Genomic DNA, 18,823 nt, shown 5'->3' on the forward strand with positions numbered 1-18,823 from the left:
ATTTCTGTCCCACCCTGTCCTGCAGCCGTTCAGTCCCAAAGAAACAACAGTGGTCTACATTAATTATAAACTGCATTAGCTCAGGTTCCTTATTAACTAATTCTTACATCTTAAATTAGCCCATAATTCTTGTCTGTGTCAGCCACATGGTTTGGTACCTTTATCAGTGATTGATACACAGGATTGATTCCTGTGTCTGGGTGATGATTGCAGACTCAGCCTTTTCTCTTCCCATAATTCTCCTGTTCTGGTTGCCCCACCTATACTTCCTGCCTGGCTACTGGCCAATCAGCATTTTATTAAAGCAATTCAAGCAATAAACCTTTACTGGATAGAAGACCATTGTCCCACAGCCCTTCCCACACCCTCAATTTTTTTCAAAACAAAAACTCTGAATCTAATTTCCTTTGTTTAGCTTTTTTCCTGACTATTATCCATAGCAACTTGTAATCAATACTTTAAACAAAGACAAACATCCATAATCCATTTTGTTGGGAATGTTGTTTCCCAGGATACTTCCTGCTGATTGGGGGTGCTAATAGTCTTATGGGGACCTAAAAAAAATTTAGAAGTATGATCAAGTCCTCACTGGAATATTCTGTAAGGCTTGATCATCTCAGTCAGCAGTCTTGAAACTGTTCTGGATGTAGAATTCAGACATCTGGGCCATCTGCTCCTATTGCAGATTTCTCGGGGGGGGGGGGGGGGTCTTCCTTGATCAAATGTGATTTTCTTAACCCAGAATGAATCCACAGCCTCTCATTTCCTGTGGAAACAAAAGCAAAACCTCTTCTCCAAAGTAACATAACTTTTGACTTAAATTTGAAGTCAAGGCATTTTCAAAATATGTTAGATTAATCCAGTAACATTTATAATTAAATGTCTTTTAGCAGCTGTTGCTCCTTCCTCAGCATTCAAACAATTCAAAGACAACACAATAACATACAGTGTCCAGACTCTTTGTGTCTTTTCCATCTTTTCATGACTTTATTTTAAACTGTATTTTTTCTTTTCTTTTTAATTTTTGGGTTTTTGAGACAGGGGTTTTTCTGTGTATCTCTGGCTGCACTGGAAATCACTCTGTAGACCAGGCTGTCTTTGAACTCACAGAGATCTGCCTGCCTCTGCCTCACAAGTGCTGGGATTAAAGGTGTGTGTCGCTATGCCCAACTTCTCTCTCTCTTTTTCTCTCTCTCTCTCCCTCTCTCTCTGTCTCTGTCGCTTCTCTCTCTCACCCCCCCCCCCCTTTTAAGGACTTCATCCTTTTTCTTTTCTCTCCCAAGCCTACATATATTTTTAAACAAATTGTAAACCATTTAGAAGTTTTCTTCATCTTTTAATCTATCTTTACTGTATATCTCTTTTTCTGACCACACGAGTCTTTAATTTGTTAAGTGATATGGCTAGGATTAAAGCCGTGGTTTTGATAGCTAGATCCACCCCATTCTTAGCTTTCTGAGAGTCTAGCCTCATGGTGGAGGTACTGGACAGAGACATGTTTACTGTCAACAGATGCTGGAGATCCAATCTCAAACTCTCATGCCTGTGCGGAAGTGCTTCATTAACCAAGCTGTCTCCCTGACCACAGGTTGCATATTCATTAGATTATCTACTGGTTTCAGTGAGAAAATGAGATTTGATAAATAAAACTTGCCTTGCAGAAGTATTGCATATGCTAAAGGGTGAATATCCCCTCATCTCCTCTTTTAATCTCTCTACTTGTGTTTTGAGGATCTTTGATTAATACTCAGTCTAATGATGGTCCTGATCATTTGGATATTGCCTCCAGCCTATTAATTCCAGGAGACCACAAAGGTTTCTGTTACTCAACATGCACCTGGAATGTAGTATTACTAGGTGTTCAATAAATATTTGTCATCTGAATCATCAAGCATATGGTTTGCCTATAACTGTAATGTTACAAACAACACCAAAAGGCAGTTATTGAAAAGTGTAAGTTGGATGAGATGCCTCTGTTGTTTTGATCATATCAGTTATCTACTAATTTATGCTGAGTCGAGGAAAAAGTAATTTATACAAATGCCCGTAATAATTAGTGTTAATTGTCTGTTTGACAAAACCTAATATCACCTGGGAGATGGGGTTCTGAGCAAACCTTTAGGGGAGTCTCTTAAGTCTATTGATGTGGGAAGGCTCATCTTCATTGTGGATGGCACCATTTCATGGGTTGGATCCTGGGCCTTTATACTGCAGCCTTGGTGTGATGAGCTACTTCAAGATGCTACTGCTGGTGGTGGACTGTACATTGAACTTGAAGCTAAATATACCCACCTTCCCTTCCTTTCCCCTCTCTCCCTCCTTCCCTCCCTCCCTTCTTCCCTTTCTCCCTCCTTCTCTCTCTCCCTCTCTCCTGCCCTCCCTTCCTTCCATTACTTTCATTCTGGTATTTTTATTACAGCAGCAGAGAAGAAACCAAAACAAGGCTTATGACTTGAGAGACACTGTCACCCTTGTCATATCTGTTCTTCACACCTTCCCTGTGAAGAAGAGAAGGCAGACAATTGTTCCCGAGCCTGGTGCTGGCCAGTGTGTCTTCACCCAGGAACAGTGTCACCCCGAATAACACAAGAGCTTGAGGAATAAGTTCAGATTCACACTTCTCATTATCACCCTTTCCTCTTTCTTCTGATGGAGTCAAAAAATCACAGCCACACTTTCCAGGCCTCTGCTAGTGAACCTGGCAGCTGGCTCTTTAGCCAGGCTCTCCAGGGACCCTGGGTCCTTTTGCAATGATGCCCAAGGCCTGTGGCCCTAAGGCAGCCCTCGGCAAGTATGTCCTTGAGCTCTGCCAGGAGGAACCAGACTGTCATTGCCAGTATCAGGGTCTTTTCTGTGGAGCTCCAAGCTGAACTGGCAACTCTTTATTCGTAGCAATCCAGCCCTGCTAATTCTAAGGCGCAGACTCTCACAGGAGCCTGAACCCAGATGGCCCTTTGATATTGGTGATTCCAGTACCAGGAAGGGTGCATCTTAACAGACTCCTTTTCAATCTTCTTCTTTGATTACAGCTATGCAAATCAAGGCTTCTCTGAGGTCAGAATAGGTCCCTGGTCACCTAAGTCAGCTCAACCTCCTTCCTCCATATCCACATACCCCTAAGGGTCACCCAGAAGCAGTTATAAATACAGATTCTAGACCTCACCCCCACAGGTCCTGATTCAACTTATGCCTGGAGACCAGTGTCTTCAGGGATTTCTACCACAATCCTATGAGATTTTTGAGGGCATTTTGTCACTGGTTCAAATTCAAGGAAGCTCTGTCCTGCAGGGTAAGAGCAACACCGCAGGTTCCAAGCTGGATTTTGTATTTGTGTTTGTTTTTTTTTTCTCCAAAGATCAATGTCAAAGGAATTCCCACTGGGTATGATTATACCCATCGTGGGGTGCACAGGAACAATTATTCTCAGAGCTAAATTTAACTAGGATGGGGGGGGGGACTGTAAACTGTCAAATGGGCTCCAGGTGCACTGTCATGTTCTTGCATGCAAATCACAGGCCTGGGAGGGCTGCCAGGAGAAGGGTAGAGTAGGGGGAGTACCACAGCAGACAGGAAGCCTGCTGGAGACACAGAAGCCCAAAAAGCAGTGACTCCTGCCTCCAGCTTGGCTCTGGCCCGCTAGAGTCTGCTGATTTATCTAAGATGGAGGCATACGCCCCTGGGGTTGCAGGGTACAGGTAATTGTTTTGTACCATAGTATCAGAGGTGTGGGGAGGCAGCTCTGCTCACAACTGGAGACTCCACTGGGTGACCTTGAACTGTTGATCTTGAATTGGAAGGTGGCAGTAAGACTGGAAGGGAAGCTTGAAGTGCTATCCTTGTCCAGGGGTCAAAAAGATTTTAATTGTTTTTAAACTCCGGAGGAGTTTTAAAATGGACTCCCCATTTATTCCCCCATCTCTGGTTAGCTTTTGAAGTTTGCAACTTCTTACATATCTTTAAAAAGTGAAAAGGGGCTTAGAAACCGAGGGAGCCAGGTTTGGTAGCATACACCTTTCATCCCAGTGCTCAGATGACAAAGGCAGGCAGAGCTCTGAGTTCAAAGCCAGCCTGGTCTACTGAGAGTGCTGCTTACTGACTTGCTCCCCATGCTTGCTCAGTCTGTTTTCTTACTGCACCCAGGAACACCAGCACAGGGGTTGCACCTCCCACAGTCGGCTAGGTACTCCTCTACCAATCATCAGTTAAGAAAATGGGTACTACAGACTTGCCTATAGGCCCATCTTTTTTAATTTAAATAACATTATTTTTTTCATTTATTTTACACACTGACCTCATATTCCTCTCCCTCCTCTCCTTCTGTTCCCTCCCCCCTTCCCATCCACCCCTCCTCCTCCATCTCCATTCAGAAAGGGGCAGACCTTCCACAACCTTGAAACAAGTTGAGGCAGGACCTAGCCCCTCCCTTACTTCATGGCTGGGTGAGGGAATCCAGCATAGGGAACAGGTCCACCCTATAGGCCCACCTTAGGGAGGCATTTTTCCAATGGAGAATCCTTTTCCCAATTGACTCAGCTTGTGTCATCAACATGTTATGTGCAGAGTCCCAGGTCCTGCTGGAGGAGAATGCTCAGTGATTTAAACGAATGAATATTAAACATGCGATAAAGGAACCGCAAATCCTGCTCTTGTTCTCTTACATCATGGGAAAGGCAAAGCCCAGGCTTCCGTGGACCTAGGCCCGCCCCTTGTAAATGCCTCCTTGAGATGACAGCCGGCCAGCTGTGACTCTGTTCACGCTCCCTACCTGGCCTCCATCAGAATCACTGCGGTGTATGGACTACTGTGGATTCCGCCATCAGAACCCAGGCCTGGGGAACCTGTGTTCACAGTGTTCTAGGTGGTCCCCAGATAAGCTGGGGTTTGAGATCTGCCTTGAATGTTGAGCACTCTCGTGAGGCCTTCTGGCTTCCAAGGCTACAGTTTTTTCCATTATCTCAGGGTCTCTGCGGTTCTGTACACAAGTTCATTTTAGACACATAAGAAATGGGGCATGGCTCTGTAGTGTGCTGGGCTGTGGTCAGCCTTCCGCAGTACTCAACACACGTCCGTGAAAACAGCAAGAGCAGAGGGGTTCTCCTCCTTGCTCTTAATCTGGTTAGACCGGTGCCAAAAAGCACAGTGCCTTATTCTGCACATGGCAGTGATTTCCATAGGACATGGGGAACTGCTAACTAGGAAGCGTGGAGTTCCTTGATGATTTAAAATGCGGATGAAAGCTCCTCAAAGAGTAGCCTTGAGCTACGGCTATACTCTACCTGCTGGAATACATCCATCTTGGTGCACCCCATCCTGGGGAGAAAAACCAACTAGTTGGCTAGTCTGGGAAACTGAATTTGAACATCCGATTTCCCTTGTCTTGTTCTCTGAGCTTGGGTTTCTGTGAGGCCAAGCAAACAGAAAGGAACTGAATTAGCCTTAACGGGCCAAGATGGAAGACTGTGAGAGAAGAAACTAGGGAGGCGGCACCTTGTTACATTTCCTGGACCATCACCAGAGTGCTGAGCCACGGACTATCACTTCCTCAACTCCAACTCTCAGCCACGTTGATCGTTTTGCCTCCCTTCCTTACTGAGGCTGTGAGATTTTGTTTTGGGGTTCTAGGGTTAGGCAGAAGCAACTCTCAAAGTCAGAGGGTCTCAATGGATAGAGCACAAAGTAAACTAAGACCACCAGCCAGCTGAGTGAGTCCTCCCTTCCCCTACGTGGGCTCACGTATCTAGAACATTACTTCCCCACAAACATAACCTAGGTTTCCATCTCTTCAGAACGCTCAGATTTGGTATCAAGGGAGCCCTGAAGGCTTTACTGAGAAATCTAAGTGCTCCTTCCCCAGAATCCCCATGACCCATGAGAGTTTACCAACTGTATTCCTATGAATTCCTGGAATAATTAAAAATTTCTCTACCTATTTTCTAGGGGATGTTGGCATCACAAAACACAAAAATGATATCGCCTATCATTTCCCAGCTGATTGATGAGAGGAAATCAATGGAAAACGGAGCCCTGCTGCCTCTGCCACAAGCCATCGTTCAAGCTCAACTGTGTCCCCCAAAGCCAGCTTCGGCCAGGCACAGCGGAGTGAACACGTACAGGTCATTTGCTCCAGACAGTCTGGGAATTCTGACTCCATCCGATGAGCAAGGACTAGAGACAGAACCACTGTCCACAGGGGACGATCTGGGCAGAGGCCCCCAGAGGGGGTTCTCATCTATCACCATCACTGCGCGACGTGTGGGCCCTCCTGCCAACTCCCTGGTGTGGGACACTGTTAGGGACTCACTATGTCCCAATTGCAGGGCCAAGGATGCTTTGCTCCAAGACCCTCCAGCTCTGGCCAGTGGTACCCATCTATGTCAGCACAGCGGATCCTTCACCTGTACAGAGTTCCCCAGCAGGGGCTCCATAGAGGGGATGAAGGTACCCCAGGCTCATACGAGGCTGTGTGCGAGGCAGGAGTACTGGATCTCCCAAATGGGTGACAAAGAGGACAGTTTTTCTTCAGACAGTTCACCATCAAGAAAAGTGCCACTGGTGTTCAGTTCATGTGTCCACCTCCGGGTGTCTCAGCAATGTCCCAATGCCATTTACTATTTGGACAAATCGCTTTCCGTCCCCCTTGAGCAACCTCAGATTGCTAGCCCCAAAGTCCACAGGTCTGTCTTGTCTCTCAGCCTCCGCTGTAGTTCCCACAGGTTAACAGCAGATGGCGTAGACAGCACAGCTAATGGCGAACCAATCAGCAGAGCCCTGCCGCAGGAGCTCCTGGAGGGAAAGCAGGACCTCCTAGGTCCACAATTGGGCCAGCCACAGGAAGGTCACTGGAAGGAGAGCCCAGCATTGGTGCCAGTACTTTTGGGGAGTGGCACGTGCCCTCGGACTAGCTCCCCTCCCCTGGAAAAAGTCAAATTTGCAGATGGGAGAAGGAACCAGGTCCCAGTAAGAAAGGAGAAAGAGGAGCTTGCAACGTGTACCACTAGCAGCCATGCCGACCAACTCTCCATCCATATTCCCGGCTGGAGTTACCGGGCAGGTGAGTAGATGTCCCCTTGCTGGAGGGAGCCCAATGCCAGTGTTGGGCTAAGAGAGTGCTGTTGATTTCCTTCTGTTCACCCATGTTAGCATTTGGTTGTCTCTGCCTCAAGTCAACAACTCATAAGTTGGTCTGATTGGGAACCTGTTCTCACATAGAGATAGTGAGAGACCTTCACTCAAGTTCCCTGTCCCAGCAAGATAGTGTCAGGCCACACAGGCAACTGGCCACCCGTTGCAAACAGTGGCTCCCATAGCAGCTGGAATAGAGCGTGCTCACGTCACATTCCAGAGCAGGGTGAGTCAAATAAAATGCCACCCCACCCAGATAGTTTTTAAAACTCTTCAGGGGTCCAACACCTGAATGTTGAGGGATTGTCTAGCATTTTAAGGTTTTTCACTTTTCAATCACGTCACTGATAAATGTGTTAGCTTCAACATTTCAAAACTGCGCCTGGGCTCTATAATGGAATGAAGTGTGCGTGTGTTTGTGTGTGCATTTGCATGTGTGCATTTGCATGTGTGCACGCGTGCACACATATGTAATAATTACAGCATGTTTTCTAATGGGAAAGTTGGAATGTTCCTTCCCAAACAGCAGCAAAAGGAATCATGTGTCCTGAGCTGTGTCTGGAGGATCCTGGCTGGAATTTGTTTCTATTTCTGCGATTTCAGGGCCAGACAGACTCTCCCAGGTGGGCTTCCCTGAGACCCCTTGGCTTTCAGGAGAGGAAGTGAGTCTGTCAGAGGGAGGCAAGCGGCACAGATTTCTCTGTCTTTGAGTAAACTTCTATTTCCAGTCCTGTTCTTTCTGTGAGCGTGGCTGCTTTATGAGTCATAGACTTTCCACTTGGGGAAAATATTTCAAAGAAATAATAGTAAAACTGAAAACGCAGCGTATGCGTAATAATTTTATTGTATGAGTTTTTGTCCATTAAGGGTTTATTAATTAATAAAAAATGACCGTGAAACACTTAAAACTATAATGCGTGTGGAAATGTTAAATGATGCAATTAATTTTAACAAGGGTAGATATATTGGCTGCTGAGGGATCTGTAAAGTAAGTTCGATATAGCTTTTGAATTGATTAAATGATTGAGATGCCAGAATCAACAGGCTCGTTGCATGCAGGAAGACACAAACAGCCAATCCGCATTACAGAGATAAACTCCGCATTAGTATTTAAGGCAACCACTCAAGCTGGGCACTTCATCTTCCTTATTGATGACGATTCCAGAAATAGAGAAACTGCACTCTGTGCTGAGCATGACTTGACGCTCTGTCTCACGGTATAGAATAATCACTTGGATTTTTAGAAAATTTCACCAAAGGCTCTTTAAAAAATAACTGGAGCTGGATCACAAAACACCCATCTCGGAGCAGAGTGGCTTTCCTCTGGCTTCGTAAAGAGGCTGGCTGTTCCCGTAAAGGGTTTGCTTAGGTGGGTTAGGGGAGGTTAGTTCTGCCTCCTGTGGGGCTGACATCCATCAGAATAGTAATGTATTGTAGAGACTCACTTACGTTTAGAGCCTGACTCTAAAATGCGGGGCCTCGTCCTATCATTTGAAGAAAGCTACAAAGACTCAGGGAGCCCTGAGCACATTCTCTTATTTTCTAGCACAGTGAATGTGGACAGCAACACCACCGCTCTGAGCTTGTATCATTCACTCAGTAATTAGTGTTGGTGAATGTCTTCAAGCTTAATGCTCTTTCCTATTCTCTATCAGCCCCAGATGGACCTTTCGAAGGGAAGAAGTACTGTGTGAGCGTCAGCAATTTCTACCTGAATATCCAACAACCACAGAAAACATCAAGGATTGAGATGTGCAAAGAAATAATTGCTAACCCTCAGGCCCAAAGGAACGCAGAGACCCATGTGTCTTTTAGAAAGTGGTGTTCCATGAAAAGAGAGGCTAGTTTGGTGTTTGGGCCACGTGTCTCTGTTGAGGATGTATACACACACACACACACACATGCATTTACTTACCTGGTTTGCATATACTCTCACTTATCTCTTTCTACGCTAATTTTCAGTGAGCCACATTTCTTGTTGAGTAATGAGAAAGCCTGTTGCAGAATTCCTGTCTGCCGTTTACGAGCATGAGTGGCAACCCACTAGTTCTAATGATCCCATTCTGTCCTGGTACAGGGCACACCATCATCCCAGGGTGCACTTGCAAGCTCAGCTGCGACCCTCGCAGAGCCTTTTAGCCTAATGCAAGTACTCTCAGACCGTGGCGATGCTCATTAAGACTCAGAGGACCTGTGCATCTTCTTGTCTGTAACTGGAACTGTATCTGAGGCATTCTTGATGGCTTCCTGTGGCTATACACACTATTAACGGGCATCATCCTTCATAGTGTCTGAAGCCAACTCCTTTCATCCAAACCCCTTTCAAGCAAGAGCCCCTCTGAGCTTGCTTTGCTGACATCCAGCTGTCTTTGTCGATGCTGCGTGGGCGAGTCCATAGACAAAATCAAGACAGTTTTGGCTGTAGTCATTAGGTCACTGGATAGAAAGTTCTACAGATGTTATTCTTGGGTAAGCCTTGAAGAGATGCATGCCCTCCGGAAGACTCCTGAAATGAGGAGAGATGAGTTACATGCAGCCACGTCATGTAAAACAGAAGATAGTCCTGTCTGCCTGGGACAAAACATCCCCGCAGACACATGGGCGCCTGCTTCTCCTCAGGAGTGAGGTTAAGAATCAGTTTTCTTTTTGCATACAATGTTGGTCCTTGGTGCTTTGTCTTCACTGTTAGTGAGCATCCTGCTGGCACCATCGAGGTAAAAACCATACAAATCTCTGCCCCTGTAGCGAGGAAAACTTTCACCACGGTTACCACCCTTGAACTCATTATCAGCATCATGAATAATCATGGTGTGTGCTATAAAAATCCACAGTACCAGACCTTGGTTTATAGCCACTGTTTTAAATCATCTAGACAGTTCTGTAGGGAACGTATCAGTGAAGCTTCTTTTATAGACAAGACAAATAAGGCTTGAAAATTAAACGACTTACCCAAGTCTGTGTATCCGTTCAGTGCCAAAGCTGCGTCCATGGCTCCTATTGTGTCCTTGCCAGCAACAATCCTCAGCACAGTAGTCAGGCATTGGTGGGGCCCAGTAGTGGGCCCGTCTCTACTGTCACTATAGAAGATGGTATTTGAAGACTGCTTAAGAACATATCTTGGGGAGGTGGCCAGTGGGCTACAAATGGGTTTCTGTGTTATTGATTTGACTAAAGCTCATCAGTTCAGAGATCTCTCTCTATATCTGAAATCTGGATCTTGGTGCCACTCTGTGGGATTTCATATTGATCCAAATGGTTCTGACATCACTGTGTTTTTACTCCACTATTGATTATGATACACTAAGTATTGCCTAGTTTGTTTTGTCCTGTGGTTCAGCTCTGAAGCTTCCTTCGTTCCTGAGACATCCAAGTAGACAGAGAGCAAGATACACTGTGAGATGATATTGAAGAAAAGACTAAGGAATGTTCTGCCCACACCTGCTTGCCTGAATTCCTGCTTTGTGGCAGGCCTTCTGGACCAGTAGACCCTTGGCAACTGCACATGCTCTAAAAAAGTGGTTCTCAACCTATGGGTCACAACCCCTTGGGGTTACATATTGGACATTTATGTTACAATTCATAACAGTAGCAAAACTACAGTTATGAAGTAGCAGTGGAATACTTTTATGGTTGGGGTCATTGTAACATGAAGAACTGAATTAAAGGGTCACAGCATTAGGAAGGTTAAGAACCACTGCTCTAAAGGCACTAGTCTGCATAGCTGGAAGGAAGATGCTCCTGCCAGGCCACCACATGGATATCAAGTCTGCTTATATTCTGAGGCGTGAGGGATCTATAGTGAGCTAGCTTCATTTTGCTTATGCATCAGGCTTACCTGAGAAGAAGATGGCCTCCTGGATCCAGGGGAACTTATTTCTAGAGGGCTCAGAAGGCTTGGGAAGAAACTCTATTTTAAAAATGTATTTCCTCCCTTTGATGAGCTAGACTTACATGAAGCAAACTATAGTTCTTTTTTCTTTTCTTCCCCCTTCTCTTCTTTCCCCTTCATTCCCCCTCCCTTCTTTTTTCTCCTTTCTCCCCCTGTTTCTTTCCCTCTCCTCTTTTTACCTCCTTTCCCTCTCTTTCCTTTTCCTCTCTTCTCTGATGTGGGATTCCACTCTGTATGCTATGAATACCATTGGTTAATAAAGAAACTGTCTTGGACCTGTGCAGAGCAGAATAGAGGTAGGTGGGGGAAAACTAAACTGAATGCTGAGAGAAAGAAGGCAGAGTAAGGAGCCACCACCATGGACAGACACGCAGAACCTTGCTGGTAAGCCATAGCCATGTGGTGATACACAGATGAATAGAAATGGGTTAATTCAAGATGTAAAAATTATGTATAAATATGCAAAAGCTAATAGGCCAAGCAGTGATTTTATTAATATAGTTTCTGAGTGATTATTTCGGGAGTCTGGGCTGCCAGGAAATGGATGAGTGACCTCCTACTACACTTCTCCTCCTCTCCTTCTCACTATTCCTCTCACCCTTCTCCTCCTCTTATAAAGGAAAGTGTATTCATCTTCACAGACCCTCTGATATGTATGGCATTTACTCAACTTTGCTGTTCTGGTGGGAAAGCACTGTGATGCATTGACTGACTTGGCTGTTGCCAATAAAACTTTATTTACAAAAGGCAAATGGTAAGCTAGACAGAGTCTGCCTGTAATTTGCTGATTTCTGGTCTAGAACTTCTTGCCAGTATTATATCCTATGTTTTTAGAACTCAGACTCTGAAGATAATAAGATCAATGGTAAGTCTATATCCTAGGAAGTGCTTGTGAGAATGACCTGAATTGAAGGAAGAGGGAGAAGGCATGAATGGTTAAGGAAGACACTCTCTAGACAGACAAAACAAGGCCATAGCAACCTCAGGGGTGGGAATGGTTCTTCAGTGTTGCTCTGAGCTCCAGCAAGAGGGCTGGGACTTTGGATCCCAGGAAATAGATGTGATCTTGAATGAGGAACTTCACTTACAGGCTAGTTCTTTTAAGATGGACTGATGAGGGGTGTCTACCCAGAATGTACTGTGCAGTGCATGTCAGAGCTGGCCTCTCTGCCATTTTCCACTGAAAGAAGTCAGGAATCTTCCTAGGAGCCATCCAGCACAGGACTGTAGCCGGCTATGGACTGTCATACTCTCACTGTAGAAAGATAGCAGTGAAATATTCCCTCCAGTTGACTTCTGTTCATTCACTCGGCTATGAGAATGGACCCACAGTCTTGTTTGTTTTTTTAAATTTTGTAAACATTTTAAGCTAAAATATAATCACTTCACATTTCTCCCTTCCTTTTCCTCTAGCCCCTCCAAAGTCCCCTTTCTCCAGCTACTTCCATTCTCAAACTGATAACCTCTTCTTCTCTGAGTATTCTTGTTACACACAAAAAAAAAAACCCACAAAGCACAGCAATATCATTAGACATGCTAACTAGAAAGGGGTAAAGTCTCAAGTCTCATAGGGTAACACCTATGAGTTACAGACAAATGTTGACTGTGATAGAGGAAGAGCTAGCCTCTGCAAGGGAAGCAGAACTATCCCTTTTGGTTGTCCAGCATAAAACGATCAGTCTTGAAAATATATATATACAAACCACACAAATGGACTCAGCAGAGGCATGTTTTGTAGGTGAGCCAGCAGGGCTTGCCAATGGGCCAGATGGATTGTCAGCTGTAGGGATTGGGCTGTCCAGCATCATGAACATCCCTCTGGATGTCCTGAGGCTGCTCCTGTCTGCAGCTCTTCCCAGTGAGATTGTCACTAACACTACAGCCACAACCTGTCCATCTGATAAGGTGTGTGCATGGTCATGACCAAGTAAACAGTCTTAGGTTGGTATTTTCTTACCTTTTCTGAAGGAAGAATCGTGGGATATGAGTTTTTGTTTGTTTTGTTAGCCACAGCATGAGACAGGGGCTGTTTGAGTGTGTATGTGAACGCACATAGAAACTGGAACCTCCTCTCATTCAATAGTTTGAAGAGAGCAGGTGTCAGCAGTGACTCAGTCCAATCCCACAACCATTGATGTTTGTTTGTACAATGTCCCCTGGCTACTTCTATACATAGTGACAGAGCTGGGAGTCGGAAAAGAAACTGTGCAACCCACAAAGCCCAAATATCTCTCACCTGGGTCTTTTGATAAAATATGCCTCTCCTGTTCAAGCATAATCTTTTTAGAAATTTAGATCATTTGCCTACAAGGACCTCCTCATTTCAGTGGGAGAGGTCAACCAGATGGTCGCTTGAATTCTTTCCTAGTGCATTAATTCATTGCAGAGGGAACAAGGCTGGGGTTTTCTATCATAGTAGCAGACAGAGAAACGGTATTTCCAGGATAATTCTCAGAAGCTGATTGGAGTGATGGCAAGCAAGGGAGACATGCTTTTGTCTCTGACCCCCACCCACCATTGACTCTAGAGCTACCTCATAGCTTCTGGCCAAAGCCTGTCTAATTCTCTCTTGCTCTTTTCCTGTTTCCTAAACTGTTCATCATGGCAGCTATCCCAGATGCCCCTTTTATTGACAACCACAAAGTCTGCCACCATGTGCCAGTCACCATTGTCACTAAGGATTGGGGCATCTGCTCAGTTCTAGCACCTTCTGGTGCCTCCATACCAGAGTTCTGCACACCCATTCTCATTCCCTGACTTACTGTGTCAGCACTGACTCTAGGCACCGGGCTGCTCCCTGATTCTATGGTGCTGAAACAAAACTCAGGTGTGTAGGTGAGTGTTTTAATGTGACCCCTTTACTCACCAGAGGCCCTCTTCCTTCTAGGCTGTACACTCTGAAAAGGCAGGAACTGTGTGAGCCATTGTTCCCACCCTCAGACCACCATGGGGCTCAGAGTGGATAGTCAGGATCTTGGTGCTAGGTGGAGATCAAGCTATTCTGATGAGCCAACAAAGCAGTTCATGTGACATCAGGGCCACTTAAATGCCCTGTGTCTCTTCCCTTGTACCACCCCTCCTCACACCTGAACCTAACAACTGGGGAAGGAAGGGAGCCATGTAAGATTCACCACCAACAGGTAGGTTGTGAAAATTCCAGAATCCCGAGTTGTTTTGCAAACTGGGAAGTGAGGATCTCCAAACTGTTTCCCCTGAGAAGTCAGCCAGAACAGTCAAATATTACCACGGAGAAAGTTTGTCATTTTTCAGATGGTTAAATGAATGTGGAGAAAGAGGAAACGCTGAGATGTGTTACACAAAGATGTGGAAGGTTTTAAGTCGTGTTTGTTTCATTATTGATGGGTCTTCATAAGGTGGGGTCGTCTCTTCCAAGATGAGAAATACACTTCTCAGATTACCCCATCATCTCCAAGGAGCCAAATTTGCCCATTTTCATCACCCCACTCTAGAAGACAAGACCCATTTCTCCTCCCCACCCCTGCGTGCTTTGTTTTCTGAGTAACACCTTCCGTTGTGTGAATGGGCTGTGTCTCTACAATGTCAGGGAGAAAGTCGTTACTAATGCTTCATTTGTTCAAGTTTGCCAGGGATTCATGAAGAGAAATGGATTCAAGAACTGAAGACTGACCAGATAATGGTCTGGATTTTTTTGATTAGGAAACAGTAGAAGCAGCTGTCTAGACAGGGATGAGTCACAACCGTGGTGAGGGCCACCAGCAGAGGTACCAAGGGCACTGGAGGCAGGACCCACACTGCATTTTAATCCACTCAGTTCCTTATCCACCACCTTCTCTGGGTGATTCACGTGTATCAAGCTACCCACATGAGTGAATTCACAGTGGGACTCCACACTATTGTAGTTATCATTCGCCTTCAGTGTGATCTGAGCTGTTTGCCGGAAGTGAACTTGAACACAGTCCTGGGAGGACAAAGTGGAATAGCGAAGGGTTACTTAAGGAAGAGTGTTTTAGGTACAGACAACCTGGAAACTGAAAAATCAAAAAGGTGAGAAATAGATGATACATTTTTGTCCTCTGTCTTGGTGAAGCTGTTCTTTTGCCCCAATAACCTTAGAGCAAATCTGAGACCTTTGGATGAGATTTGATCTTCTCTGGTATTGATAGCCAACTTTGGAAAGCAAGAGACAGGTGAAGATGATGGAACAGACTCAAATTCTTTTTAAACTCTGCTTTCAGAAGAGTTTACTGTTCAATGTGGAAATGCTTTTCATATTGCTATCAGTATTCCATTTATTGGCCATTAGAACATAGCAAAATGGAAGCATCCATGTTGGTAAAGGCCCTAGTCCACAAGTGGGGCAGTTCTGTGCACAGTTTGGGGCTGTCTTTGGAGAGTATAGAAAATTGGTCTTACCCAGGAAGAACATCACATATACAACGTTGATTGTTATAGGATGCCACTTATTTGTTCCTAGCTGCCCAGCCCTGAAATAACCACACAGAAACTGTATTGTTTAAATCACTGCTTGGCCCATTAGCTCTAGCTTCTTATCAGTTAACTCTTACATCTTAATCTAACCCATTTCTCTTAATCTTTGTATTGCCACGAGGCTGTGGCTTACTGGGTAAAGTTCTGGCATCTGTCTCTGGCAGGGCTACATGGCTTCTCTCTGACTCTACCTCCTTTCTCCCAGCATTCAGTTTAGTTTTCCCTGCATACCTCTGCTCTGCTCTGCTCTGCTATAGGCTCAAAGTAGTTTCTTTATTAACCAATGGTATTCACAACATACAGAGGGGAATCTCACATCAACTGATCCTGTGTAAGAGCCATTGCCTCCAAACCAGTGTTGTCTTGTTTGAGCCATTTGGGGAGATGAGTTTATCTCTTCTATATGCCTTGATTCTTAGGGCTATTACAGACTCTTCAAGGTTGAGTTGTCCTGAAGAGCAGACATGTGTAGTAGTGGTGTTCTTTCTGAAATTGACAAAACCCTTGTCACTACAATTGGGACTAGACTTTGCCCCCTGAAGTGTCTACCTGCTCTTGCCCACTCTGTTGTGACACATGATCTGTGGGAATGTCTCTGGTCATAACCACTGGAAGAACTTATATATTATCTTCTAATTATTGTCCAGCGAATCGGAAATTGAACACAAAAGCTATCAAAATTAGTTTTCCTGTAACCATTTTCTCTATGCATTGTAATATTTGCATGTTTGGACTACATCCTTGGATCTCCTGTCAACTTGGATTCAATATTTGGTTGGTTGGGTAACTGGTTGGTTGTGGTTTTCTTGAGACAGAATATCATTTTGTAGCCCTGCCTATCCTGGAACAAGCTAGCCGTGACCCTTCGGCCTCTGCCTCTCCAAGTCCTAGGATCACTGATGTGTGCCACCAAAACCCAGCTTCCCTGTGTTCCTGTGGGTTCTCAGAAGCCTTCATTAAGTGTGTGGTTATCATTTATTATATGATATTATTCATATGGGCACCACAGGAAAAAGACACTCAACATTCTCTCTTTCTCAGAGCTGTGCATTTTCTGAACAACTTGGGTTTTCTCAGACAGAGCCTTAGACAGTGCAACAACAAAGGTTTCTAAAATTTTAAAGTTGCTAAAAAAAAAAAATCCAGCGCCAACTTTGAGATTCAGCTTTTGCAAAATGTAAAAACTCATGATGATGGCTTTTGTACAAAACATTCTTCCCTGGCTCTACCCTATCTTTTGTGAGTATGAACACATGGGTTGAATAGATAGAGATTGTATCATTTTATGTAATATATATTTACTCCTTACTCCAAGGATCAGACTGGCAGTTAAGTAAAAATGGAGTGGTGTTTTCATTGACTCTGGAATGTTGTGGAGTTGAGGAAGATAGAGGCCTATGTGTTTTTGCCTGGACTGACTATGCTTGGATGTTTTCATTCAAATGGCCCATGAAAATGTGAGCATGTGATTTTCTCTGGCACTAGCAGATCAGCATGAATGCTCTTGGGCTTATAGGAGCAAGTGAAACACTTGGAATTGTAGAGCAGCAGACCCCACCCATGGAATTTGGAGAGATGGCCCACCAAACACATGAAATGTCAGAGGGTGGTGCATTTGGAGGTCACTGAATGTGACCTATTCTTCTGTGTCCAAGCCCACTTGGAGCATCATTTAAACATGCTTAGGTTGTGGCTCTATTGTTGGCTATGGTTTCTTCCAGGTTTAGCATTCTGTGAAAATGATGCTTAGAAAAATGCTTAGATATATTAGCTCCTCTGCCTTTTCTATTTTACCGTTTCATTTCTTACTGAGAAAAGTAAAACGTGCATTGTAAAAAATAAAGTTGAAGTAAAAATAGAAACATGAAAGTTAACTTTGACTCTGCTACTCAGTAAGTCTTCCCACCGGTTGTGTGAATTCTCTTGTTAATGCACCAAGCTTTTCTCTTTTCTAAATATAATGCTTTCTTTTCTTTCTTTTTTTTAAAACAAAAATGTAATTATATACATGAATTTTCCACTTATGTTGTACGTGATTCCCTGTTAAATACCTAATTATTGCAAAGCCTTCTATTGTATAATTTACTTAACATTGAAAGCCAAAAATGTACTATTGAACAGATTATTTTTATTAAAAAATTTAGAACAATGTGTTGATGAATGTCCTTAGAAAGAAATATGGATGTTTTGTGTGGTTTTCTTAGGAAGATTCATAGGAGTTTGGTGAGAAGAGAGACATCATCATGAGGTTCATGAGTGCGGATTCCCAAAGGACAGCGCTGCTGTCTCCACATGAACTCTGGCTTCAATAAGCATCCTCGAGTACCACACATTGCTCTTGCAGAACTCTCCACACATTTTAATGAGTGAACATGGTATTCATGATGAAAGTTTGTAGCTGTTAAGATGTCTAATTTTTAAATAATTTTAGATGAGCAAAGAGTCACAAGATAGCAAGAAAGGTTTCCAAGTAGCCTTGACAAGCTTCTAACTCCTTCTGGGCCCATCTTCATCCCTTACCCACAATACACTTGGCTAGCAGCATCTCAACCTAGATATTGGGACATTTTATAGCTGTCATGTAGCAGTGTTAGGAGCTTTCCTGGTCTCCATTCATAGTTGCTAGCGGTGTTTCTCCCTGACCCGCGGGGCTGGGGGGTGGGGGGCAGATGTCTACAGACATTCCCTGGGGAGTAAAACTGCCCCCTGTGGAGAATCCCAGATCTAAAGTAAGACCTCAAGACTGGTTCCATCAATAGGATTAGCCAAGTGCCAAGTGATGCTAGGATTCCTGGAGTCCTCACTAACATCCCTTTTCTGTTCCAGGATTTCTCCCAGGATGCCATCTTGCCTTTAGTCATCATGTCTGCTTCTGGTAATTTTCCACACTCAGATTTTTTGTTGCTTTAACCACCTACCTTTGTCTTTTCCCCAAAAGGCTTAGAGAGGTTTCCTTGGCCCTCATTCTTCTCTGTATTTAAATCTATGCTCCTTCCACTCAAATTTCCTGTGTGGTGTAAGACAGGAACCTATTTTTCCTAGAGGCTGTATGCCACTTATCCTGTGGGGACCATTGATAAGAAATCTGTTATTTCAGAACTGGCTGGCAGTACCACCCCAGTGTGGAATTCTTGTTTATGCAAGGATTTCCCTGGCTTTACACAGCTGTTTCCTTGTAGGAATTTCATGCAACGTGAATAATGTGTGAGTCACAAAGCTCCCCTCCATGTATGGAAAAGATGGGGTAATCCTTTAGCTATTCTTAGCGTGCCCCAGTGGCATGGACAGATCTAGCCATTGTGGGAGTCAGCTAAAGTGTTATCAGACTTTGTCAAACATCTA

General features: G+C 44.4%; 1 protein-coding gene across 2 annotated transcripts in view; it reads left to right on the forward strand.

Annotated features, from left to right (window-relative positions):
* The window catches only part of CUNH10orf90 (chromosome unknown C10orf90 homolog), a 228,561-nt gene that overhangs the window by 152,047 nt on the left and 57,691 nt on the right, over positions 1-18,823 (forward strand). For both annotated transcript variants that reach the window (XM_041666941.1, XM_041666943.1), the window contains exon 2: positions 5,938-7,051. In XM_041666941.1, coding sequence (XP_041522875.1) covers positions 5,938-7,051 — 1,114 coding nt within the window. The remainder of the gene's footprint in view (positions 1-5,937; positions 7,052-18,823) is intronic.

Source organism: Microtus oregoni, unplaced genomic scaffold (genome assembly GCF_018167655.1).
Source record: "Microtus oregoni isolate MIOR12 unplaced genomic scaffold, Mior012 000016F_ref0000370, whole genome shotgun sequence".
NCBI lineage: Eukaryota > Metazoa > Chordata > Mammalia > Rodentia > Cricetidae > Microtus > Microtus oregoni.